At 44.5% G+C, this 27,531-nt stretch overlaps 1 protein-coding gene across 2 annotated transcripts; it reads left to right on the top strand.

The window, feature by feature from the left end:
• Window positions 1–6,585: 6,585 nt before the first annotated feature.
• Window positions 6,586–27,101, top strand: CCT3 (chaperonin containing TCP1 subunit 3). 2 transcript variants are annotated; one of them, XM_081112299.1, is made up of 14 exons: window positions 6,586–6,753; window positions 10,391–10,452; window positions 11,211–11,261; window positions 11,347–11,409; window positions 12,158–12,254; window positions 16,950–17,067; window positions 20,739–20,925; window positions 21,845–21,994; window positions 22,423–22,555; window positions 22,966–23,047; window positions 24,095–24,275; window positions 25,564–25,809; window positions 26,080–26,211; window positions 26,770–27,101. In XM_081112299.1, exons 1-14 carry the CDS (start codon window positions 6,723–6,725, stop codon window positions 26,872–26,874), a joined length of 1,638 nt encoding a protein of 545 aa, XP_080968425.1. In that variant the 5' UTR covers window positions 6,586–6,722; the 3' UTR covers window positions 26,875–27,101. The 2 variants fall into 2 exon arrangements, with proteins under 2 accessions (XP_080968425.1, XP_080968426.1); XM_081112300.1 differs by lacking the exon at window positions 10,391–10,452 and having other exon boundaries at window positions 6,589–6,753.
• The last annotated feature ends 430 nt before the right edge of the window (window positions 27,102–27,531 follow it).

The raw sequence follows: 27,531 nt of genomic DNA, 5'->3' as shown, positions 1-27,531 counted from the left end.
CAGGAGGGTCTTCTCACTTAGGAGTCCACAGTCCCTGTTACACGAGCAAGATCTGCACCCACTGGGGCGGTAGGCGGACAGCGAGGAGACACTTACTGCGAGCCAGGCTTCAGAGACGAACCGGCTGACCCCCCTCCAGGAGCCCCTGTCCAGCTGGGAGACGGACACTTAGGAGGGAATTTAATTGCCATTGGGGTAAATACGTGACCTTGGGAAGCACAGAGGCCGGGGGGACCTAGGAGGAGAGGCTGCAGAGCCCGCAGGAGAGGAGAGGAGGGAGGGGACCGCAATGGAGACTTCCTGGGAGGGGATGTCCACAGGCAGTCTAGAAGGACAGCCCTGAACTGGGGCAAGTGAAGAAAGCAGAGGGACATTTCAGGAAGGGGCTCAGTATAGACACCAGCCTGGCTGTGTGATGTCCAGTGCGTTCAGGAACTGAGGCTGAGGGTGGGAGTCTAAAAAGACCTTGAAAGCAGACTCAAGGGTCCCAGGTTCGATTCCAGTCAGGGGCATGTGCCTTGATTGCGGGCGCGTACCCAGTGGGGAGTGCAGAGGGCAGCTGATCGATGTTGTTTTCTCATCAATGTTTCTAACTCTCTATCCCTAACCCTTCCTCTGTAAAAAAATCAATAAAATACATTTTTTAAAAAATAAATAAATAAATAAAAAGACCTTGAAGGCCCTGCTAAGGCACATGGCCTCTACCCCGTGGATGCTGGGCCACTGGAGGGCGCTAAACAGGTGGAGGACTTGGACTATTGGTTCTGACACCTGCAGGCCATAAGGCGCTTCTGAGAAGAGCAGCTGAAGGCCAGTGTCAGAGGGGCTAGTGAGAGGGGAGGCCCTCTGCCGACGTTGCCACCCTACTGACTGAGGGGCCTGTCATGCTGCAGGGGCTGTGGGTGTTGGCGAAGAGGTTCCAGACCCTGCCTGAAGGAAGAGTTGCCATTCCCGGGAAATGTGGTGCCGGTCCACAGGCGCCAGCCACGCCCCAGAGCAGACACACCGTGGGCCAACCCCGCCCCCCCCCCCAACCTGTGTAGTTTAAAGAGTGTAGTTTAACAACCTGTGCTCACTAGTTGTTAAAATACCAAGATTGCCCCATACAAGCTGGTAAGGAGACGTTGTCCAAAGGTCTTCAAGTGTACCCTCTAGCGGCTGGCCCAGCTATCCTGGCGCAGAACATCCACCGGGTGCCTCCCGCACGCCCCCTACAGGGGTTGGAGCAAGCAGCCTGAGGGCGCGCCCTGCCGGGAACCCAAAGACCTTCTGGTGCAAGGACCCACACCCAACCCCACTGAGCACACCGGCAGGGGCAGGTGGGGCCTTTAAGGGGCACTTATTCTGTGGGAAACACTCTTTAAACTACACAGGTTGGAGGGGGTGGGTTGGTTTTTTAAGGGTGCGGGCCCCCTCCCTTCCTTGCCCCCACCAGGCAACGACCTTGCCCCTTCTCAGGAGGCCCTGATCCTCCTCCTTTCTCCAGTTCACCTCCTCCCCCACCTCCCCTCATGGGCTTGAGCCACTGGGCCAGCGTGGGCTCTGGGGGACAGTGTGGGCATTCTAGGTGTCCAACTTCCTGACCTAAGTGCCCAGGCAGGCAGGCAGGGGAGTGGGGGACCAGCCTCTGGGTAGCAGCAGCCTCTGGTAGCACTGCTCTCAGCAGGCCAGGCATGCACTCTGGCCTTCGCTGGCCCCTGCCCCCTGGCCCAGAGGCTCTCTACTTGATCAGCAGGAAAGCTGTTTTCCAGCTCCTGCTGTGTAGCGGTGTGGGCAGTGGGTGTCTGGTCAACCGTCTTTGGGTAATGATTCTTGGTAAATCAGCATCTGGATATCCTCCCAGGCTCGGCCTTCTGCTCCAGAGGCACCACCTGCTTTCTGAGCCCTGTTTGGGTGTAGGCGTTGCTCTGGGTTGCCCAGGCAGGGTCTGGGTAGGCCCTACGAGGGGAAGAGTCTCTGCAGAACCAGAGAGAGCAAGGCCTCTCAGCTGGGCCTTCCTAGCATCCCTGGGAGTTTCCTCCCTGATTCCAGCCTCCTCCATCTTTTTCTGACCTGTTGACCCAGTTTTTCTAAATTCCGCAGCATCTCTGGTTTTCCCTCTCTGTTGCTCATCCACTCATTCAACAACCATCCATTTGGTGCCAATCCTGGGCCAGCTCCTGGGATTCCAGTCAACACCAGTAACTGGGTTGGGTCCTGGAGGCCCCCTGCCCTGGCAGGGGTTAACCCTTTATGTGCTGGATTGCGGAGAGGTCTAGAGGGAGCCCTTGGAGGGCCAGGATAGCTGGGCCAGCTGCTAGAGGGTACACTTGAAGACCTTTGGACAACGTCTCCTTACCAGCTTGTATGGGGCAATCTTGGTATTTTAACAACTAGTGAGCACCAGCTGGTTTCACCCTTTGGCCCAGCAGAGATCAAGACCCTTGTGAGGGTTTCCTGGCCCACCACCTCCTCTGGGAAGGCTCAGTCCATGGTTTTCCTTCGGCTCACCCAGTGATGGCAAGCTCTAGGTGCCCCCTCCTGCCTCCTCTGACCCCGGAAGCTCTGATGGATTTGGGGGGCCTCATCTCTTGCTCCTTCCGCCACCTCAGACCTCCTCTTAGGGACCCCTGACTCTGTCACCGCTCCCTGCCTGCCTGGCCTGGGGTCTGTCCAATCTTAGACTTCCCATCTCTAGTTTCCAGCTGTGACCAGCTGAGCACCTAAAGGGTAGCCAAGGGGAACCGGTGTCTGCTGCTTGCCCTGGCCCAGCCTGGCCAGGCCATCCATGGGGACCAGGGCTCAGGTTACTGAGTAACTCGGGGTTGCTTAGAGCTGCCTTTTATCAGGGTCACCTCCTCCCTACTCCCTGCTGTTTTGGCTTAGAAATCCCAAAGCCACTTGGCTCCCTTAGTTCCAATGAACTTTCTCCACACAGTTATGGGCAACAAAAGAGAAAAGTAGCAAAGCACCAGAGCTAAGACATTTGTTTGTTCATGTATGTGTTGATTCATTCATTCACTCACATTTTTAAAAATTATATTTTTATTGATTTGAGAGAGGGAGGGAGAGGGAGAGATAGAAACATCAGTGATGAGAAAGAATTAATCGACTGCCTCCTGCATGTCCCCTACTGGGGATCGGGCCCACAACCCGGACGTGTGCCCTGACTGGGAATGGAACTGTATGTTCCTTATATATAGGATAATAATATCCCCCTTGTGGAAATGTTGTGAGGATCCCAGATAATCGATGTAGAGGGCTGGCATTTCCTAAGCATTCAACAGATGTGATGGTTACTGTTCTCTCCTGCCCCTGCTTCTGGCTTCCTCTTCCTCCCACTTGCTTTGCCCACCCTCACCTGGAGACAGCGGGCCACCTGGCGGTGGAGCGGAGTTAACCCACTGGCCCCCCTTCCTCCAACACCAGCACCTTCACCCTGGGCTTGCAGCTTAGGTTAGCTCCCTGGAGGGGGCACCTGGGCGCGCTCCCGCCATCGGCCCTGGAGAGGAAAGGGGTGCACTCATTCATTCATGCCTTTGGCTGGCCTATGTGTGCTCCGTGGGGGGCTCTCAGCGTGGTCTTCACCTTCCTTTCTTCTCAGCCAGATCATTTGTAAACAAAATTATCCTTCCCACATATTCTTTCAATAAATATTTATCTATTTAAGTATTTCATTTCATTAACATTCAAATATGCAGCAAATATCTCTCAAGAACCAGTTATGTGTCAGGGACTATTCTATGCATTGGTTGTACAGCAATGGAAAACAACTGTTAGGAACAGGAACAACCACCACCACCCTGATTTTTCATTAATGTGCAACATTAATTTTTTTAAAAATTTAATTGTATTGTTTTAGAATGTGTCACTACTTGAAACTGGTGACTTGACTATGCACAGAAATCCGGCCAAATAGTCTGTAAATGCCAGAAGATGGAACAAACCCAGTAGGTCCTGGGTTTGGAAGATAGGAGACGGGCTGGGGCAGCAGGTCTCAGGGAAGATGCTCGCTGGAGTGAGCTGGGAGGACCCCTCCAGGGTTCTGACTCTCCCCTTCCAAATTCTACTTTTCAAGCTCTCGACACACCCAAAGCTCTGGATTCAGGCAGAAGTGCCACATCTAAGATGGGCAATAAACAGAGGCAGGTTCAGATGAAAACTATAGGAAGGTATAAAAAAACCCGGGGTTGCTTTACCTGGAGAATGGATGTCTTAGATTAGGAGATGAGAGCACAGGTGGTCCCCATCGTCGCCGTGGAACTGGCTTACTAACCGCTTGGAGAGCCCTGGCCAGTGTGGCTTGGTTGGTTGAGTACCATCCTTCACCATTTGAAAAACTTGTTAACTTCCATGCAATGCACTTCTAAATAATTTGGGCCCTCCCTAGATATATGAGGATGCATTTCCTACTGGGTTGTAAGATTTGAAGATTACTTTACACACAATCCATACTAAAGGAACCATATTTCTGACTGGACAATAACAGAGGATGAGTTTGGGGAGCAGCAAAAGGTGGCAGAAGAGAAAATTAAAAAAGGTGCTTTACATTCTTTATTTTATATATTTCCTCACAATAATCCTATGAAGTAGGTAGCCTTATCCACATTTTGAAAAAACATAAGTTGGGAAATTTGTTCAAGATTCCACCATTAGTATGTGGCAGTGCTGGAATCAAATCCAGGCCTGTCAACTCCAAAGTCATGCTCTTGGCCACTGCACAACTAGCTCTGCAAAAAGAGCTAGTTCATTGATGTCCACACCATGACATAGTAAGGTCTCTCAGATAAAGTAATCTCCTCTGCCCTAGCCGGTTTGGCTCAGTGGGTAGAGCATCGACCTGTGGACCAAAGGGTCCCAGGTTCAATTCTGGGCAAGGGCACATGCCCAGGTTGCGGGCTCGATCCCCAGTGGGGAGCATGCAGGAGGCAGCCAATCAATGATTCTCTCTCATCATGGATGTTTCTATTTCTCTCTCTTCCATCCTCTCTGAAATTAATTAAAAAAATTTTAAAAAAAGTAATCTCCTTCACCTACAGTTAAGTGGGTAATCAGATGGCCTTAGGCATTTTCCTGGCCACCAGTGTGACTGTCCTACTCAAACTGAGTATCTGTTCACTCTAGTCAACACTATGTCTTCTGGGATCTCGACAAAATTTTGTTCTAAGTATTAAGAGGAGATAAAAAGGAAGAATATTATATTCATTTGACAAATAATTATTGAACATTTTAAAAAATTTCTTTATTGGTTAAGGCATTACTATTGAGCATTTATTATTTAGCCTATCCAGTTTTAGGCACTGGGAATACAGCAACATTCCCATTTAATGGGAAATGCAGAACAAATACTTTCCAATTAACCAAGTCAGAGGAAAAAACACATACAACTAGAATCATTTTCCCAAATGCTGAGCAGTTAAGGCCTGGCTTTTAAGGGAAGGGAAGCAGGGCCTCTGACACACCTTTTCTGTTAGTAGGATGACTAGTACGCTGCTCTATCAGAACACCAATAGGTGTGGTGCCTGGGAAAGAATCACAGGATCACATGACCAACAACCCGTGCTATTATTTTACTATTGACAATTTCACAAGTTCTCTCCAGCAGATCTTAGGCTGTTCCAATTTGGGGAGGAAAAAAGGGAGAAAGAGTGTGATTCCTGTATTGTTCGTGCTCTCACGGTCCCTTCATTGGTTTGGAAAACAGCTGTTTTCATTATTAGTGTTTCTTTTTTTCGAGGGCGGGGGACACAAAAAACAAAAACCACATAAATTTAACTAAACCTTAACAGTGCCCTACGAACGGGCAATTACTCTCTGTGTTCTCTCCACGTTTAATTTTTGCAGTATCAGGCCTTTTCCTTTCCTATAAGGTAATAGACCAGCAGTTGCGTGGATGAAAAGGGTAGGGGAGGCAATGGGCATGAAGAAACTCTCAAAGCCTTACAGGGAACTTGAGAAAATGTTTCAGATAGAATAATTCGGGAGAGGGGAGGGCAAAGAGGCCATCACCCTCTGGTACCCTCAGTTTAAACATTTGCCTTAATAGGGTAAGGTCCAAGCAGAGCAACGAGTCCAGAGGCAAAAAAAAAAACAACCAAAAAACGACAACTCGCAGCGTGCCCCCAAGAAATGCTGGCCAGCCCGATAGAACTACAACTCCCATATCACCCCGCAGCCAGGTCTTCCCTCAACTGCCGCCGAAGTCCCACCCCTTTATTCCTCCACTTGGCTTAGGCTGGAGCGAAAGACTGGAAACTGTCACGCCTTTCCCGGCCTTCGCAGCCCGAGAGAAGCTGAGCGGCAAGGCAGTCCAATGACCTACCTGCGCTATGCATTGAAAGCCTCAACCCCACCCAGCACCCACCCTGTAGTTGACAGACATGCGCAATGGCATGCGAGCCAAGTGCCCGAGCCTCTGCGCTTGCGCCTAGGAGCACCCCGCACGCGGCCGGGAGCGGCCGCTTTATTGCGCAAGCGCCAGTGCTCTCCACTTCCAGCATCGCGCGCTCTCTACCGAGCTTGCCCCGCCGTTCTTGCGTGGGAGGCGGAGTTGAGAATGTCAATTGGCCCATTTTCGTGCCTGTCAACGATGTGGGTGCGGTGATTGGTGGCGACCCGGAGGGTAGCGGGTTGAGGTGTAAGCCCTGCGGAGGCAACGTTTTCTGGGCTTCTCTCAGGCTCCTTCTCCAGAAGCTTCTGCCGCTTTCCTCCGCTCTGGGTACCGGGCTCTGCATCGTGCCGCCATGATGGGCCATCGTCCCGTGCTCGTGCTCAGTGAGTTGTGGGGGAGCCGGGGGAGAGGCCCCCTCTTCTCCCCGCTCGGCCGTACTTTTCGGGGTTGCCACAGCCCAGTCCCGCCGCGGTCCGGCCACTGTGGCTTCCAGTCATCCTCCTTATTTGGGAAGCCCTCGCTCCCTCGTTCCTGCCACCCCTGAGCCCATTCCCGTCTTCACCGACGCAAACGGCCCTTCCCCTCGCCCAGCCCCTAGTCCTACGGCTACTCGGCTCGGGATCCTTCCCACCCGGCCTTCGTTCTTCAGCCCTCCCTTCCCCCGGACCCTTCCTTACGTGATTGTCAGTGTGTAGGTAAATGGATCATGTTTTGTGTTGTTTATTTTCAGTTTGGCCTAGCTTTATAACCTGGTCCATCCCTTAGTAGCTAGCCTGTGTGGCCTCGGCCATGTTGGTTGACTTGAGCGTTAACCTCTGTATTATTGGGGTTAACGATATTTTCCCCGTAGAATCGCGAGGATCAAATGAATGAGTAGGTAAATTGCCTAAGAGCGCGTCCGGCGGACGGCCAGTGGCATCCTTGTTCATTTTTCGGGATCAGCCGTCTTGCATTTCCGCTCGGCAACCCCCGCCCTCCCTCCTCCTCGAGTAACCGGCGGGTCGGCCTCGGATGCGCTGCCAGGACCCCCCCCCCCCCCGGGATCCCCTGCGTGGCCACCTTCCCACTAACCAGCCTGAGTTTTCCCGCGTTTCTCACTGGCTCTCCTTACCCCGTGGGAGCACCCCACGTTCCCTTAGGACTAGCAAGCACCCCGTTCATTGTCTCCCCCCCACCCCCCGCCGTGTGTTTCCATTCTGTGTGTCACGTCTGTGTGACACCTGCAAGACGCCAACCTCTGTGTGCTGAATGCTCTTCAGAGTTCATCCATGTTCTCTATGCCTGGGAAATAACTGTTTTCTGGAAAAATTCCGCTTAGCCCAGAAAAAAAAACCTTTCGGATGAGTTGATGAGAAAGGTTCCTGCTTACTCACCACAGCCGGGAATGGGAACCTAAATCCGGAGAGTTGTGAAGGGCTCGCTTTGCCGGGCCTGGGTGGAGGTTTTACAGATGTAAATGGTAGGGGGTGTATAGTTTGGCGAGAGACGGGAAACGAGCATAGGTTTGTTGGTTTGGTTAGAACCACTGGCTCGTCTCTGTTGAGAGGGCCCTGGGGTGAGTCGTGCGTCCTGCATTTACCCCTGGCATTAGTGGAGGTAGCCAGTTGGGCCCCCTATTAAAATACATACACAGCCCTGACCAGTTTGGCTCAGTGGATAGAGCGTCCGCCTGCGGACTCCGGGGTCCCAGGTCCGATTCCGGGCAGGGGCATGTGCCTTGGTTGCTGGACACATCGCCAGCAGGGGGTGTGCGGGAGGCAGCTGATCGATGTTTCTAACTTCTCTATCCTTCTCCCTTCCTCTCTGTAAATAATCGATAAAATATATATTTAAAAAAATAAATAAGTAAAATACATACACACGTCTCACTGATAGTAAATGGGGGGGGGAGGTGTTTGTTGTTGTTTTAAATATGTTTTTATTGATTTCAGAGAGTGGAGGGGAGAGGGAGAGAGAGAAACATGGGAGAGAATCATTGATCAGCTGCCTCCTGCATGCCTCCCACTGGGGATCAAGCCCACAACCCAGGCATGTGCCTTTGACCGGAATCGAACCCTGGACCCTTCAGTCCGCAGGCCAACGCTCTATCCACTGAGCCAAACCAGTTAGGGCTGTTGTTTTTTAAATAGATTTTTGTTATTGATTTCAGAGAGGAGGGAGAGGGGGAGAGAGAGAGAAACATCAATGATGAGAGTCATTGATCGGCTGCCTCTTGCATGCCCCCTGCTGGGGATCAAGCCTAGAACCTGGGCATGTGGCCTTGACCCGGATGTGACCAGGGCCCTTCCGTCACAGACTGATGCTCTATCCACTGAGCTAAACTGGCTAGGGTGAGGCGTTACTATATCCAAACATGGAATGACTATATCTTGCAAACTGTGTTCTCATTCCACAGGACACCTGGGGGTCGGGGCACGATCAATAATTGTAAGGAGTGTGATTCTCCTTATCCAAGTAGGAAAATATGAACCCTCAAACTCTTTCTCTTTGTACATAAAGCAGTGATTGCTGCTTTTTTGGGGTCACTAGCCTTTTGAGAATCCAATGAAAGCTATAGATCCCTTTCCCAGACAAAAGTACATTATCTCCCATTTTCTCATATACTCTCAGGGATTTCCCTTTCCTACTGAGGCCCACTCATGGATCTCAGTTATGAATCCTTGCTGTAAATACATGAATGTTTGGTTAGAGGGAAAGTTGTGGCATGATTCCAAAGTTGAAGCATGGGTTGTTTCTTAGTATACCAGGGGTTGAAGTACAATTATAAAACTATTTTTAAAATTTATTTATTGATTTTAGAGAGGAAGGGGGAGAGAGAGAGAGAGAAACATTGTTGTTCCACTTATTCATTCATTCATTAGCTGATTCTTGTATGTGCCCTTCCTGGATCTTTGATATATCGGGACCACGGTCTAGGCCAGTGGTCGGCAAACTCATTAGTCAACAGAGCCAAATATCAACAGCACAACGATTGAAATTTCTTTTGAGAGCCAAATTTTTTAAACTTAAACTATATAGGTAGGTACATTGTTATTAACTTAATTAGGGTACTCCTAAGCTGGCCTTTGCTACAAACGTCCTCAGCCTGATTGAGGTACGTTCGCTGAGGTCGACCCCTTCCAACTCTCCCATCCACACTCTTTTATTTTATTTTATTTTTTTAAAATATATTTTATTGATTTTTTACAGAGAGGAAGGGAGAGAGATAGAGAGTTAGAAACATCGATGAGAGAGAAACATCGATCAGCTGCCTCCTGCACATCTCCTACTGGGGATATGCCCGCAACCCAGGTACATGCCCTTGACCGGAATCGAACCCGGGACCTTTCAGTCCGCAGGCCGACGCTCTATCCACTGAGCCAAACCGGTTTCGGCGATCATCCACACTCTTGTATACTTGTTTCGTCTGTCTCCTTTCGTTCATCCTCTCTATATGTCCAAACCATCTCAACATACCTTTCTCAGTCCTCGACACTGCATCTTCTTTCACTTCACAGTGTTCCCTAAAATTAGCTTAATAAACTTTACTTTTGTCACCCGCGCTCGATTTGCGGACTAGCACCAACCATTGCACAATGAGACTGCTGACTGACTGGCTCACTCAACTCGTGCATGAATCCTGTGCACTGCTATCCCGCGACCCGCCTGTGCCGCGTCTCCCGTTGCCCGACCGACTGACACCCCCCACTTCTTCTAACTCCTCTTCTTCAAAATAGACTTGCCCAGGCTGAAAACTGACTTCTGTGCATGGGCCACGAAGCTTCAGTCGTACTGTATGTGCCCGCCCACACGTGGTATTTTGTGGAAGAGCCACACTCAAGGGACCAAAGAGCCACATGTGGTTCGCGAGCCGCGGTTTGCCGACCACTGGTCTAGGCAAATACGCTTCCTGGCCAGTTGCTTTCATCTACATATACACCCATGAAACTTGTGTGTTTTTCTTTCCAATGGTGGGGGAATCCATGGCTTATATGCAATGGTACAATCATGAGCTGTTGTCTTTTGTTTTACCTATATTAGGCCAGAACGTAAAGCGTGAATCTGGAAGAAAAGTTCAATCTGGAAACATCAATGCCGCCAAGGTAGCATATCTTTGAAGTTGTTTAAAGTGTCATAATTTTTCCTCAGCTGCCTTCCCTAGTATTTCTGTATCTGTTTGCAGTTAGGGAGAAGGAAGCCCTCCATCTCTGAATTAGGTCTAATAGCCTTCTGATTGTAACTTTTGCACAATTCCATTTGCTGCATATTGTTTTATATACTACTAGAGGCCCAGTGCATGAAATTCGTGCAAGGGGCTCGGCCCTCACAGCCCTGGCTTTGTCCAGAAGGTCATCCAGGTGGTGGTTCTGCTCTTTGGTCTAATTAGCTCTTTATTATATAGGATTTGTGTTTGTCTCTTACTAGACTGAGTTACTTGAGGGGAAGGGCTATATTAATTCCCTTTTGTATTCCTAATGCCATGGTAGATCCTGGATAGGTATTTAATATCTTTTGAATGAAATAGCTCTAGGTCTGATTTAGCATGGTGTGAAGGCCACTTTCATGGAAAGAAATATTAAGACATGTATTTCCATTTATCTGGACTACTGGGAAACGGAAGCTCTGGAAGGCATGTCCCCATTTTTCTTGTGAAAAGTCATTTCTTTCTACATCTACCCTGAAAGTATTCCCAAAAGGGAAAAACAAAGGACAGAATTTAGCCACAGTCATGCTATTATCTAAAGAGGCTGCCAGCCCTACTTTAGAGGTGATGTGGGTTACTGATGCCCCCTTTCTTAGCACACACGCTGACATCATCCTCTGATTTGTACTTACATCTTTTTCCTTTTCTTCCTAATAGACTATTGCAGATATCATCCGAACATGTTTGGGACCCAAGTCTATGATGAAGGTAAGGTTATTTCTTATTGAAACTCATCGACTACAGATTTTCTCTTATCTGGAACACTGAAATATAACTTTTGCTTTTGTCCTAGATGCTTTTGGATCCAATGGGAGGCATTGTGATGACTAATGATGGCAATGCCATTCTTCGAGAGGTGTGACTTTTCATTACGCTTTCTAACAGTTTAATAAAATACTCAAAAAGCTATGTGTAGATGATGATGATTAGTTTCTTAGGGCTGCTGGAACAAATTAACACAACCTGTGTGACTTAAGTAACAAAAACTTACTCTTTCATAGCCTGGCAGCTAGAAATCTGAAATCATGGTGTCATGCTCCTAAAGACTCTAGGCAAGAATCCTTCTTTGCCTTTGACCACATCCGTGGCATTCCGTGGCTTGTAAACTCGGTCTCCTTAGTTGTCATATGGCATTCTCCTGTGGCTCTTACTATAAGTACACCAGTGGTTGGATTTAGAGCCTACCGTAATATTTGTATGACCTCATCTTAACTTGTTTATTACATTTGCAATGACTCTATTTCCAAATATAGTCACATTTACAGTTGCAAGAGGGAAGGATTTCAACATGTCCTTTTGGAGGACATAATTCAACCATAACAGTGGTGCTCCCAGTAAATAAGCTATAAGTTATTGTTCTGTTCTCAAAAAACTTCAGTAGTCCAGTTGGCATAATACATTTTTTCCCCAAAAAGAAAGGGACTTGGAAAGGTGATTTACTTAGATATTTTGGGGGCCACTTTTCATCTTTCAAGCTATGGTAAAACAAAGAAAAAGGGAGTAAGTATGGAAGCAAGAAGCTTAAGAATTAGGGCCAAGCAGAATGGATGAGAAGATCTTTGAGAGGTGTTGTTTTTAGTGGCAGTCTGCATTTTTCTTTTCAGATTCAAGTTCAGCACCCAGCAGCCAAGTCCATGATTGAAATTAGCCGGACACAGGATGAAGAGGTTGGAGATGGGACCACATCAGTAATTATTCTTGGTAAGAGAAGAATGGAAGTTTGATAAGGAAAATAGGATTGAAACAGGAGATTTTTGCCAGAAATAATATCTGTCTTATTTTAAGAAGGAAATTGTTACCCATCTACTAATTACAAATATTTAAATAACATGTTGCTAATTATCCATGTATTCTCTCCAATTGAGTATAAAATATTCATCAATAGTATAGCATGAGCTGTGTAAATCTGGTTGAATAAAATACAGTCGATTCTCATAAGTCACAGTAAATTATATTCTAAAAGTCACCACAAACTAAATTAGCAAATACTAAACCGTTACTCCTGGGGGAAATATGGGGTTAGGTACCTGTCAGCCTCTGGTCACATTCAACTGATAGATATATATATACCTTATTTTATGTGTTTTTTATTTTGTTTTAAAGACATTTTATCTAATATTGTTGATTTATTAACACTGAGCTCATGGCCAATAGCATTATAATTCATGCCTAAACAAAGGTAATATGTTTTTTCTATAAAGCACATCACAGTCTTCTTGCATTTAAAAACTAGACAGCACTTTAGTGCTTATATTTGGGGGCCATTCTAAACAGTGAAATCAACAAAATGAACAAAACGTGAAAAACATTGTACTAAATATATGACATAAAGGGAACTTGTTTACACTGAGAGCTAAAACAAGGCAGAAGATTGTCTTATTCAACCTCACCTGTGAATGTATTCATTGAGTGATTCAAATTTCTCATCTCTGCACATGTCTGTGAGTGACCATGAAAGTGATATAAATACCTATTTTGGTGTTACAAATTTTAGTGAGTAGTCACATTGAAAATGCGTCTTTTTTTAAAAAATATATTTTATTGATTTTTCACAGAGAGGAAGGGAGAGAGATAGAGAGTTAGAAACATCGATGAGAGAGAAATATCGATCAGCTGCCTCCTGCACATCTCCCACTGTGGATGTGCCCGCAACCCAGGTACATGCCCTTAACCGGAATCAAACCTGGGACCCTTCAGTCCACAGACAGACGCTCTATCCACTGAGCCAAACCGGTTTCGGCTGAAAATGAGTCTTGATTGTTACGTTTTACTGACTAATCGTTCCACTTATAGGATCATAAAGGATCACTTCTTAAAACTTGGTGTATTGCTTTTATTTATTGTATAAGTTTTAAGTTGGTGAAATTTTTTATAACAGAAACATTCATTTGTATTTTATTTAAAAATTTTTGTAGCCGAAACCGGTTTGGCTCAGTGGATAGAGCGTCGGCCTGTGGACTGAAAGGTCCCAGGTTCAATTCCGGTCAAGGGCATGTACCTGGGTTGCGGGCATATCCCCAGTAGGAGATGTGCAGGAGGCAGCTGATCGATGTTTCTCTCTCATCGATGTTTCTAACTCTCTATCTCTCTCCCTTCCTCTCTGTAAAAAATCAATAAAATATTTTTTAAAAAAAATTTTGTAATTGATTTTTAGAGAGACAGAGAGAGGAACATTGATGTGAGAGAGAAACATCAATTGGCTGCCTCCTGCACGCTCCCTTGACTGGGGATTAAACCCAAAACCTGGGTATGTGTCTTGACCGGGAATCAAACCACCACCATTTGCTGTAAGGGATGATGCTCCAACCAACTGAGCCACATCGGCCAGGGCCAGAAGCATTTTTTAAAAATATATATATTTTTATTGATTTCACTGAAGAAGGGAGAGGGAGGGAGAGATAGAAACATCAATGATGAGAGTGAATCATTGAACGGCTGCCCCCTGCATGCCCCACAGTGGGGATTGAGCTTGCAATCCGGCATATGCCCTGACCAAATCAAACCATGTGACCTCCTGGTTTATAGGTCGATACTCAATCACTGAGCCATGCTGGCCAGGCCAAAAGCATTCATTTTTAAAAATCTGATTGCAGCAGCAGTGTTAGGCAATGAGAAAAGAACTGTATTTTAGAGATTCCAATTTCTGGTGTTGGCCCACATGCCTAAAAAATAGAGTCCTACCTGGCCACTGGACTCTTAAAAAAATTATTATATGAACTTTTTATTTTTTTTAATTTGTTTTTTTTTTAATATATATTTTATTGATTTTTTACAGAGAGGAAGGGAGAGGGATAGAGAGTTAGAAACATCAATGAGAGAGAAACATCGATCAGCCGCCTCCTGCACACCTCCTACTGGGGATGTGCCCGCAACCAAGGTACATGCCCCTGACCAGAATCGAACCCGGGACCCTTCAGTCCGCAGGCCGACGCTCTATCCACTGAGCCAAACTGGTTACAGCTATTTTTTAAAATATACTTTTATTGATTTCTATCTTTCCCTAGGAAGAGAGAGATAGAAATATTAATGAGAAAGAATCATTGATCAGCTGCCTCCTGCATGCCCTACCCTGAGGATTGAGCCCACAACCTGGGTGTATGCACTGACCAGGAATGGAACCCTGACCTCCTGCTCCATAGGTGGACACTCTACCACTGAGCCACGCTAGCCGGGCTATTATATGGACTTTTTAAAGGGGGACATTTTAAATTATTTCTAAATTGCCTTTGTGTACTGCATTTTGAGACTAGTGATTTGGGTGGGAAATTTACTTGTGTCACCACCAACTGATCGCATCTTTAGATTAAATTCTGCTGACGATTGGGAATTACATATGACCAGTTCTGTACTCTAAAGAAAAACTTGGAGGATGAAACAGGAAAGACTTCAGATGCTTTCTCATTTTGGGGGGTAGACGATGAGCTTTAGATATCAGGCAGAATTTTCTAGCTAATAAATCTGAGTTGAATCTCCTGGAGATAATAGGTAAGTTAAGTATTCATGAATCTAGGTATCTCAGATATATGTCGCTTTAAAAAAGAAAAAAAAAGCGGCTAGCGCCATTTTGGAGCTCAGCCCATCTGGTTTTCCAGATGATCTAATCCTATATAATAAAAGCCTAATATGCTAGGTGTCTGACCATTCGTTCAACCAGTTGCTATGATGCGCACTGACCACCAGGGGGCAGACGTTCCAACCAGTAGGTTAGCTTGCTGTTGGGGTCCGGCCGATAGATACTGAGCAAGACTGGCCAGACACACCTTGGAGCCCTCCCATGGTCTCTCCCCAGCCCCAATTGTGTACCGGTGGGGTCCCTCAGCCTGGCCTGTGAGGATTGGGCCCAACCAGCTCTCTGACATCCCCTGAGAGGGTCCCGGATTGTGAGAGGGCACAGGCCAGGCCGAGGGACCCCACTGGTGCACGAATCTGTGCACCGGGCCTCTAGTAAAGTCATAATTCTTTTTCTATATATATATATATTTTATTGGTTTTTTACAGAGAGGAAGGGAGAGGGATAGAGAGTTAGAAACATCGATGAGAGAGTAACATCGATCAGCTGCCTCCTGCACACCCCCTACTGGGGATATGCCCGCAACCAAGGTACATGCCCTTGACCGGAATCGAACCTGGGACCCTTGAGTCCACAGGCCGACGCTCTATCCACTGAGCCAAACCGGTTAGGGCAAAGTCATAATTCTTTACGGAAGGAAGGAAGGGAGGGAATTTTGCTATCACTAAAGACATCTTCTATGTTACTGTTCTATTTAATGGCATATCCTTTTTTTTTTTTTTTAATTCCTTATTAGTTAAGGTATTACAAATGTGTCCTCATCCCCCCCATTGGCATATCCTTTTTAAGGTAACCTTTTTTTTGTTAATCCTCACCTGAGGATGAGGATATTTTTTCAATTGATTTTTTTTTTTTTTTTTTTTTTTTAGAGTTGAAAGAATGGGGGGTTGGGAGGAGAAACATTGATGTGAGAGAGACTTCATCAATTGGTTACCTCCAGTACCTACCCTGACCAGGGCCAGGGATCAAACCTGCAACCCAAGTACGTGCCCTTGACTGGGAATCGAGCTCTGGACTCTGGTGTGCGGACTGGCACTCTAATCACCAAGACACACTGGCCAGGGCTCTAAGCTAACTTATTTGAGCATCTTGTTAAAATATTTGATTATCTTTCAGTATACATGGTGGTCACTTAGAAATTGGTACAAAGTATTGAATTCAAACATTTGAGTACATAATAAGGAGTATACATGCAAACTTGGGCATATTTGTGTAAATTTAAAAAATTGATGTCTGTGGGCAGGTAGTATAAGCAACTTGTGAAAAACCAAATACGTTTACATTTCTCTTGTTAAATTACTTTTTTAGAAACAAGCTTTTGTATTATTTTGTGTGTGTATTAATTACAAAGTAAAGACAAATTTGAAAAGAAAGGGACATTTTACTAATAATTCCTCTTCCAGAGGGTAAATTTTGTACATTTTTTGGGTATTCTTCCAGGTGTAAGGTTTTGTGTTCTGTTTTTGTTCTTAGTACCAGCAATTTGCATCCAAGGTGTTGAAATAATAAGTCAATTTTCTGTTATGTGTTTTTCTTTGTTTTAGAGTTTTTGGAAAAATGTTTGCCTTTTGTTTAGAAAAACTGATAACGTATATACTTAGATCAAGAAAATAAACCCTAGGATCAATTTTTGATCATTTTATAATATGTACAATGAAGGTATTTTCTTTATTAGTTGCCTTGTACAAAGTGTACAATTTGGCATAGTATTTACAGCCAAATGGACTATTTTAGGACGAAAGGTAAGATATCTCTAGAAGCATAATGAAGTTGCCTTTATATCCGGGTACTTTTTAAAACATTATGGTGTCTGTATCCCTTTTCAGCGGGAGAGATGCTCTCTGTGGCTGAGCACTTCCTAGAGCAGCAGATGCACCCAACGGTGGTGATCAGTGCTTATCGAAAGGCATTGGATGATATGATCAACACCCTCAAGAAAATCAGGTACTAGGGGAGGACCAGAAGTGGGTAGGACAACTATGGGAGGCCTGGAAGAACGATCTGTTCTTGGGTGAAAAGAAGTCCAGGTGTATCACACACTGTGGTTTAACCCTTTGTATCATTTTGTGAGGAGGAACAAAGGGGAGAACAAAATGTAAAGGATAAGTGAAATAAAAGTTTTAGAAAATGGCAAAGAATACAAAGAAGCCAAATAAAAAGGAACTAGGTTTAATTCTTTGTTACATTTTGGTTACATGTTATCTTCTGGTTCCCATGTTAGGCACTATGGTGGGAAATGTGTAGTAAGTAAAGTAGATCTACCTTCTAAAAGCTTAGATTCTTTTTAAAAATATATATATATTTTTATTGATTTCAGAGAGGAAGGGAGAGAGAGAGAGAAACATCAGTGATGCGTAATGAGAGAGAATCATTGATCAGCTGCCTCCTGCATGAGCTGGCAACTCGGGCATGTGCCCTTGACCGAATTGAACCCGGGACCCTTTAGTCTACAGGCCGAGGTGCTATCCACTGAGCAAGACCAGCTAGGGTTTTGTTGTTTTTTAAAGACAGGATTTAACCACCTCATTCTATTTTTAATATATACATATATATACATATGTATATATGTATGTATGTGTGTGTGTGTGTGTGTGTGTATTTTTTTTTTTTTTTTCAGAGAGAAAGGGAGAGGAGGATAGAAACATCAATGATGAGAGAGACTCATTGATTGGCTGCCTCCTGCACACCCCCTATTGGGGATTGACCCCACAACCTGGGCATATGCCTTGACCAGGAATTGAACTGTGACTTGGTTCATGCGGTCGACACTCAACCACTGAGCCATACCTGCTGGGCCGAGGTTATGTGTATTGATTTTAGAGAAAGAGAGAGAACCATTGAGTGACTGCTTCCTATATGCACCTCAACCGGGGACTGAACTCACAACCTAAGCATGTACCCTGACAGAGAAGCGAACCCATGACCTTTCAGTGAATGGGACTACGTTCCAAACAACTGCGCCACACCAGCCAGGGCATAGTTTAGATTCCTATGGGGAGAATAAGGAGTTAGATAACTGTAATAACAAGTTTTAAAATATCCTACCATATGCATGATTATAACTAATTCAGCCAGTATTCTAATAAAATGCTGTGGCCCTAGCCGTTTTGGCTCAGTGGCTAGCGTCGGCCTGTGGACTGAAGGGTCCCAGGTTCGATTCCGGCCAAGGGCACATGCCCGGGTTTCGGACTTGATCGCTAGTAGGAGGCATGCAGGAGGCAGCCAATCAATGATTCTCTCATATCATCATTGATGTTTCTATCTCTCCCTCTCTGAAATCAATAAAGAGATATATTTTAAAAATAATAATAAAATAAAATGCTGTGAAGGATGGTGACTGGGACTGAAAATGCTATTTAAATCCCATGTAGTAATCAAAGAACTTGTTAATCTTTTTGCTGAGTGATAATAGGGTAATGAAAGGAATATAGAAACACATGAATTCTAACTTCAGGGAATGTTATACGCTGACCTGTGTGGTTCAGTTGAGGTCACTGGTTCGATTCCCAGTCAGAGCACATGCCCGGGGTGTAGGTTCAGTCCCCAGTAGGGGATGTGCAGGAGGCAGCTGATTGATGTTTCTTTCTCATCCATGTTTCTATCTCTCTCATCGATATTTCTATTTCCCGCTTCCTTCCTATTTTTCTAAAATCAATAAAAATACATTTTCAAAAAAAAATAATTAACTTTAGGGAATGTTAGTTAAATCACAACATGCAGAATGCAAAATTCTTTTTTTTTTCTTTTCAAAATTGCCAGTCACTGATATGCAAAATTCTTTTGATTAAAAATAAATTGTTTTAAGAGTAAAACCTATAATGTTCATATAAAATGTTCATATAAAATGGTTGGATCATTGGGTACATAAGTACCTAGTAATTTGGTAAGCTTTGTACCTGTATTGTACTGCCTGCTATTATAAAGTCTATGATAATCTATCTGGCACTCTTAGGGGATGAAGAGTTTGATTTAAATTATTTTTATGAAATAAACTTTATAAGAATGTAGAGCCGCCCTAGCCGGTTTTGCTCAGTGGACAGAGTGTCGGCCTGTGGACCTAAGGGTCGCAGGTTAGATTCCAGTTAAGGGCACATACCTCAGTTGCAGGCTCCTCCCTGACCCGGGCCCTGGTCAGGGCTGGTGCAGGAGGCAACCAATCGATATTTTTCTCTCACATTGATATTTTTCTCTGACTTGCCCTCTCTCTTCAGCTCTCTCTAAAAATCAATGGGAAAATATCCTCAAGTGAGGATTTAAAAAATAATATTTTTATTTATTTATTTATTTATTTATTTATTTATTTATTTAAATATATTTTATTGCTTTTTTACAGAGAGGAAGGGAGAGAGACAGAGAGCCAGAAACATCGATGAGAGAGAAACATCGACCAGCTGCCTCCTGCACATCCCCCACTGGGGATATGCCCGCAACCCAGGCACATGCCCCCGACCGGAATCGAACCCGGGACCCTTCAGTCCGCAGGCCGACGCTCTATCCACTGAGCCAAACCGGTCTCAGCAAAAAAATAATAATAATTTTTAAAAAAAGAATGTAGAAATACCCAAAGGATATGAGTGTGTGGAGCTGAATCATTAGAAAGCTTTTCTTTTTATCAAGCAATAATTGCATATATATCTTTGATAATACTTTTGGAGCTATTGCTTCTTCCCTAAAATGCATACTTCAACAATATTTAGTGATTGTATATTATGTGCCTTACACTGTTTTTATAAGAGTTAAGTAATACGTGAAAATTTGGACAAGATGATATCAAAGAACACTTACAATTTCATTTTATGGTTCTGACTGTTCTTACCATGTACAGATTTTGTTAGGGGAGACAGACACATAAAAACAATAAACACTATGTGGTGCACCGTGTATTAAGGTGCTATATAGAATAGAACCAGGTGTTCAAATGGATAGTACAGACCAACGCTGATTATTTTTTAGTTAATCCTCACCTGGCGATATTGTTTTCATTGATTTTTTTTTTTTTTTTTTTTTAAGAAAAATGGAAAAGAGGGAGGGGGGGAGAGAGAAACATTGATGTGAGAGACACATCGATTGGTTGCCTCCCTCATGTGCCCCGAGTGGAGTGGGAATTGAACCTGCAATCTAGGTATGTACCCTTGACAGGGAATCAAGCCCATGACTCTTTGGTGCATGGCCTGACACTAACCACTGAGACACTGGCCAGGGCTGAGGCTGATAATTAAGAGGAACTCAGAATTTGCTAGGGGTCAGGTTTCAAAAACCAAACATTTTTTGACCCAAGTTGTAAAAGTTTTAGAATTTTTATTTGGTTGAAGCAGAAGGTGAAGAACAAATTCTTTTACTGAAGGTCTATATGTAAGTGTAGAAGAGTTGTCAAACATGGGAACAGATTACTTGGAGGATTTGATATACCTTTCAGGGATGGGTTAGTTGTAATCTTGCTGAAAAGGGAGAAGGATGGACAAGATTACTTGATGTCACTTTTAGTTTCCTACAAAGGAACAGATTCCCTAAATCTGCCTTTTGACCCATTATTAGCGTCATTGAGATATAGATGAGGGATTTTCTTAAATATACAGACTCCTGTTGAGCATATTACCTGTTTTTCTTTTCCCCAGTACTCCCGTCGACACCACTAACCGAGATATGATGCTGAACATTATCAACAGCTCCATTACTACCAAAGCAATCAGTCGGTGGTCCTCTTTGGCTTGCAGCATCGCCCTGGATGCTGTCAAAACTGTACAGTTTGAGGAGAACGGTCGGAAGGAGATTGATATCAAGAAATACGCAAAGGTGGAAAAGGTAAACTTCCAATTAATACTTTGGAGACAAATTGTTTCCTAGCACGAGTCATCTCACTTGTGGATGAAATAGGTTTAAATCAGAGCAATATATCTTTATAGTTATAACTAGGAAGAAGAATATTTGCTGCCTGGGAAACAAAAACTTGAAAAAGGGTATTCCTGGAATAATTCTATTACCTTCACTGCTGTCCGTACACAAAGTTTATAGGGGCTAAAGAAAGGTTTATTGGTGTCTCCATGTTTGTGTATTTGTGTACATATCAGCCACTTGGTTGGTATATAAAGAAAGGCTCTACAATATACTGTTAATAAACCCCAGAATGCTTTCTGCATCTCCCTATTAATTTAAGATCAAAAAGTAGCATTAATAGACCAGCTAGTGTGGTTCAGTGGTTGAACATCGACCTATGAACCAGGAGGTCACGGTTCGATTCCAGGCCAGAGCACATGCCCGAGTTGCAGCCTCAATTCCCATTATGGGAAATGCAGGAGGCAGCTGATCAATCATTCTTTCTCATCATTGATGTTTCTATCTCTCCCTCTCCTCCAAAATCAATAAAAGCATATATTTTTTAAAGTAGCATTCATATCTTGTGGCCAGTAGATGGAGCCCTGAGCCTAAAATTCTGTGGGAATATCTTTCAGGAAGTAGAAATCTGAGCCCCTTGTGATTAAATATTTGTCAGTCTCTGTTTCTGAGTCTCACCTGATCTTCAAATTAGGTGTTACGGTCCAAGATTGATGTGCCTACTAGAAGGAAAAAAATGTGATTGTAACAGTATTTGTTTTTGAGGTTCATGGAAGAATGATACTTTGGAAACTCAAAATAGTGACCCTTTGGGCAAGATGAACATTTGGGAAGAGAGTTGAGAAATTGTCTCCTCCTGGTTGTGGATTAAAGTGGATCTTTTGCGCAGATACCCGGGGGTATTATTGAAGACTCGTGTGTTTTACGAGGAGTCATGATTAACAAAGATGTGACCCATCCACGAATGCGGCGCTACATCAAGAACCCTCGCATAGTGCTGCTGGATTCTTCTCTGGAATACAAGAAAGGAGAAAGCCAGGTAAGGTTCCTGGTTCTATTCCTTAAACTTCATATAGGAATCTAACTATTAATATGTACATGGGAAATAAAAGATAGTTCATTACATGCCTACTAAGTGTCAGTTACTGACCTTTATATGTAATTTCTGATTCTTAACAACCCTTTAAGGCAGTTGGTTTTGACTTCCATTTTACAGATGAGGAATCTAAAGATCAGAAAAGTTGGATTAAGGAACACACCTGATTACTGGTCAAATCAGGGTTTGAAGCCAGCTCTGTTTGGCCTCAACTCCACACTACCATGTCACTTTTTCTAATGCATCAGTAGAACATAGAATAGTAGTTAATTTAGTTTTGAAGTGCTAAAGGAAAATAAAACAAAGTAGTTGGAGGTTATTAAATAAGGATTGTGAATAAGAATCAATTTATTATGACTTTCCACCCACAGACTGACATTGAGATCACACGAGAGGAAGACTTTACCCGAATCCTCCAAATGGAAGAGGAATACATCCAGCAGCTCTGTGAGGACATTATCCATATGAAGCCCGACGTGGTCATCACTGAAAAGGGCATCTCAGGTAGGACTCCACTCTTTAAAAAAAAATGTATTTTTATTGATTTCAGAGAGGAAGGGAGAGAGAGAGAAACATCAATGATGAGAATGATTGATCGGCTGGCTCCTGCATGCCCCCTACTAAGGATCGAGCCCAAAACCCGGGCATTTGCCCTGACCAGGAATTGAACCAGGACCTCCTGATTCATAGGTTGATGCTCAACCACTGAGCCACGCCAGCTGGGCTGGACTCTACTCATTTTTTTAGTCTACTGTTGAGGTAGAAGAGAGTGGGTGATTGCCCCTCTCCCCATGTTGGCATAGATTGATTATAGTAAACATGTGATGGTTAGGGTACATTGAGGATCTGAGGATAAACCAGTTCAGAACCCAGGAGTTCTGGTTTTGAGCTTACTTCTGCTCTTGGGTTTGCAGATTTAGCTCAGCACTACCTCATGCGGGCCAACATCACAGCCATCCGCAGAGTCCGGAAGACAGACAATAATCGCATCGCTAGGTGAGTAGGTCAGGTAAAAATAAGATTCTTCCTTTCCAAGTATTTCTATTTCGTAGCTTCATAATGCAGTTGTCATTACCTGAAAAGGTCTAACATAGGATATAATCAGTCAAATCAGTTATAGGCCTTGGGTTTAGCTCTCTGCCCTTTTCAGAAGTCCTTTAATCCAACAGTTGTCTAATGTATGAGTGTCTTCTGTACTGCTCCTAACCAGTAGTGACCAGCTTCTACTTAGACATCTCTGATCGCTACCTTGGTGTAGGGGTCCATTACAGAGTAACATGTTTTTAACTAGCTCAGAATATAGCAGAACCATCCGCTTCCTTGATTGGTCCTCAGTTGCTGTTAATGAAACTTTAGATTTCACTCACTACTTCTGCACTGATGCCTGTGCTCAGATACCAGTAATTTTTAATGCGAACTTATATACATAAAATATAAGCCTGCCTCAACATTACAGAATATATCATAGATCCAAATCGATTTTTATACTTCAGCTTGCTCTGAAATGGCTCTGGGCATATGCACATATACTTAGTTGATTGTCTACACGTCCATGAGTGGGGGAAAAGAATGACAAATAAAATGTTAGTCCTGCGTTTATTAAAATTGGGTCAGACATATACTTAGGTACTTATTCACCTTCCTCCTTACTTGCCTTTGCATCATCTTTGGTAGAGTCCTATTATTGGCTTTGAAACTAACTAGGTATACAGAATGAATTCTTCTAGAAATGACTGTTGTGTGGTATGTTCATGTTAGATATGTGTAAGAGCTCATTTGTCCAAACTGTACCTGGTTATAGTAGTTGCCTTAGCTGGGCACACTTTTACTTATAAAGCCGAATTAGTTTAGGGAAACTTACTTCACTTACACATGTTTGAAAACCTATTCACCAGGCAGCCAAGACCTCTTGAATTTTAGGTAGCAATGTTTCTAGCAATCCACTTTTGCCCTTATCCCCAGCCACAGACTCTAGGGACTAGGAAGATGAGTAAAAATAACTGAAATCATCTAGTTCCTCCTCCTCCCTCATCTAATCAATAGAGCCTGTGGGGCCCGCATAGTCAGCCGACCAGAGGAACTGAGAGAAGACGATGTTGGAACAGGAGCAGGCCTGTTGGAAATCAAGAAAATTGGAGATGAGTACTTTACATTTATCACTGAGTGTAAAGACCCCAAAGCCTGTACCATTCTTCTCCGGGGGGCCAGCAAAGAGATTCTCTCGGTGAGTCAGCCTTGAAAGTGTGACTGAATTTCTTGAGTTTCCCAGAGGGCTTAAAATCACCCTGTTGTTCATGTATAGCTGTTTAATTTTGATCTGTAGCCACACATACCTGTCTCTCCTGCTTTCTTCAAAAAAAAGAAAAGGTTTTTATTGAATTTTTTTTTTTTTTTTTTTTTTTTTTTTAGGAAGAGGAAGGAAAGGAATAGAGTTAGAAACATCAGTGAGAAAGAAATATTATCGATTTGGCTGCCTCTTGCACGCCCCCTCCTGAGTGTCAAGCCTGAAACCCAGGCATGTGCCCAGACCATGACCTGGAATTGAACCAGTGACCTTTTGGTTCCTGGGTTGACGCTCAACTGCTGAGCCACACCTGTCAGGCCTGCTTACTTTTTTTTTTTTAATATATATTATTGATTTTTTTACAGAGAAGAAGGGAGAAGGATAGAGAGTTAGAAACATCAATGAGAGAGAAACATCTACCAGCTGCCTCCTGCACACTCCCCACTGGGGATGTGCCCTCAACCAAGGTACATGCCCTTGACCAGAATCGAACCTGGGACCCTTGAGTTCGCAGGCCGACACTCTATCCACTGAGCCAAACCAGTTAGGGCAGGCCTGCTTACTTTTTAAGTATATTCACATTCTTGTAAAGCAGGTCTCCAGAACTTTTTCTGGTTCACATCTTGCAAAACTGAGACAATATCCATTGAGTAGTGATTCATCATCCCCCAACCCCTGGTAATCAGTCATTGCTTCCTTATTTTTTAAGTTGAAATTACTTTTTTTCCTTTGTTAATCTTCACCCAAGGATATTTTATCCATTGATTTTTAAAGAGTGGAAGGGGGGGAGAGAGAAACATCAGTGTGAGAGAGACAGATCGATTGGTTGCCTCCCACATATGCACCAACTGGGGCTGGGGATTGGACCTGCAACCCTGCGGAACACAGGCAGACGATCTAACCACTGAGCTACTGGCCAGGGCATAAATACTGCTTTTTTTCCCACCTCAATGAGGTTAAGTAACTTACCCAAAGGCACATAGCTAGTAAGAAACCTAACTCCACAGAATAACACCTCCGTCCCATCCCCAGCCCTTTTGCAGTTGCAGTTACTGTGTTTGCCCAAGGTAACTAGCATCTGCCTTGTCCAGTAGGGATTCCAAGGACCTTTCTTAGTTGCCCTTGTTGGTGGGTTGCTGAACTTGGCCGTCAGGAAGTCCTTTGGTGCCTCTGATTTGTCCCTGAGTCATCGAGCTTTTGCTTCATACTATCTGTTTGCTTTCCCCAGGAAGTAGAACGCAACCTCCAGGATGCCATGCAAGTGTGCCGCAACGTTCTCCTGGACCCTCAGCTGGTGCCAGGGGGTGGGGCCTGTGAGATGGCTGTGGCCCATGCCTTGACAGAAAAATCCAAGGCCATGACTGGTGTGGAGCAGTGGCCATACAGGGCTGTTGCTCAGGCCCTGGAGGTCATCCCTCGTACCCTTATCCAGAACTGTGGAGCCAGCACCATTCGTCTACTTACCTCTCTTCGGGTGAGTTCCTTTTCATGCTGTTCTCTTGATGCGGTAGAGAAAGCTGTGTTCGGCTTGAGGATGGATGACATCTGTCTATCCAGGTTCTCTTATATAGGTTGTTTCCTTAATATCTCTGCTCCTAATTTTTGACTTGTTTGTTGTCATTGCCATTTCTTCTTGTCCTTCCCAATCCAGTGTGTTTGGTTTAGTTTTTACCTAATGTTCCCTGCTAGCTTACTTATTCCCAGTGTTTCCCCCTTTAACTGTTTATGCTTGTTCCAACTACAGGCCAAGCATACCCAGGAGAACTGTGAGACCTGGGGTGTAAATGGTGAAACAGGTACTTTGGTGGACATGAAAGAACTAGGCATCTGGGAGCCATTGGCTGTAAAACTGCAAATATATAAGACGGCAGTGGAGGTGAGGCACCCCAAGGCAAATGCTATACTGTTTATTCCCGGATAACCAGAAACCAGTATGTTCAGTTCCATCTTGAAGGGAGGGGTATGGAAGGCAGAGTATTCCCACAAAGATCCACAAGGAATTCCATTCCCCCACTTACCTTTAGCTCATATAAAAAGGCAAGGTGCCCTGGCTGGTGTTGCTCAGTGGTTAGGACATTGGCCCGAGCACCAAAGTGGCAGGCTCAAGGGGCACATACCTGGGTTGCAGGTTCAATACAATCGGGGCACACACAGGAGGCAACCAATTGATGTGTCTCTTTCACGTCAATGTTTCTCTCCCCTTTCCCTTCCACTCTCTTTTTTTAAAAAAATCAATGGAAAAAATATCCTCTGGTGAGGATTAATAAAAAAGCAAGGTGTACAAGCTACATTCCTGGCTTAGGAAGAGCTGCATTTTAATTTAACACTCTGAAAGGATAGCTTTCAGATAAAATGGTAATTGTGGAGGAGGAGCCGGGTGATAATGTCCCTCCCTTCTCTGCTGACCTCGTTGGGCCTGTGGTTTTTCTCCTAGACGGCAGTGCTGCTGCTGCGGATTGATGACATCGTCTCAGGCCACAAAAAGAAGGGCGATGACCACAGCCAGCCGTGCGGGGCTCCTGATGCTGGCCAGGAGTGAGTGGTGGGCAAGGTGACCTCAACACACAGAGCCAACAGTCTCCTCCTCGCCTGAGCCAGACGGCCAGGGACACTGTGGATGTCTTTGTTTGGAAAGGATCAGGTTGAGGGGCAGCCCCAGTCCCTTTCTGTCCCGGCTCAGTTTGCAAAAGGCACTGACATGTAATTCTTCTCTATTGTAAGCTTTCCATTTAGTTTGCTTCCGATGATTAAATCTAAGTCATTTGAGACAGTTGTTATGTGTTTTTCAACCTTGGGTTATTTCTCTGCCTCCTGGCAAAGAAGGAAGAGGCAGAATTCTTCACTGGGGAGGAAGGGAGATGGGAATAGGGTCATTAAATGTTTTTATTTGCCTTGTTGAAGGGGTATTCTTCAGACTTCTCAGTAGATGCTGGTTGGAAAGACTCAAAGTTCAAAGGATGATACTGTAAAATTTAAAGAAGCGTCACCTTGCATTCACCGCCCAAAGAACAGGAGGAACCTGTCCAAACCATGGATGTTTCTCATCTGTGGTTGTATGTAGAGCAACACCCAATTCATGCTAGGGCTCAGACATGTGTCCTAAAGCACATAGAACGTCTGTTTCTGATATTGTAGCCTGTAGCTTTTAGAATCCTTCCTGTCTTACCTGGAATTCTTTTTCTCTGCCTTCTCCCAA

Source organism: Myotis nattereri (genome assembly GCF_964212035.1).
Source record: "Myotis nattereri genome assembly, chromosome: 18".
NCBI lineage: Eukaryota > Metazoa > Chordata > Mammalia > Chiroptera > Vespertilionidae > Myotis > Myotis nattereri.
Note: the sequence above shows the minus strand (reverse complement) of the source record. Positions and strands in the feature narration are given on the sequence as shown.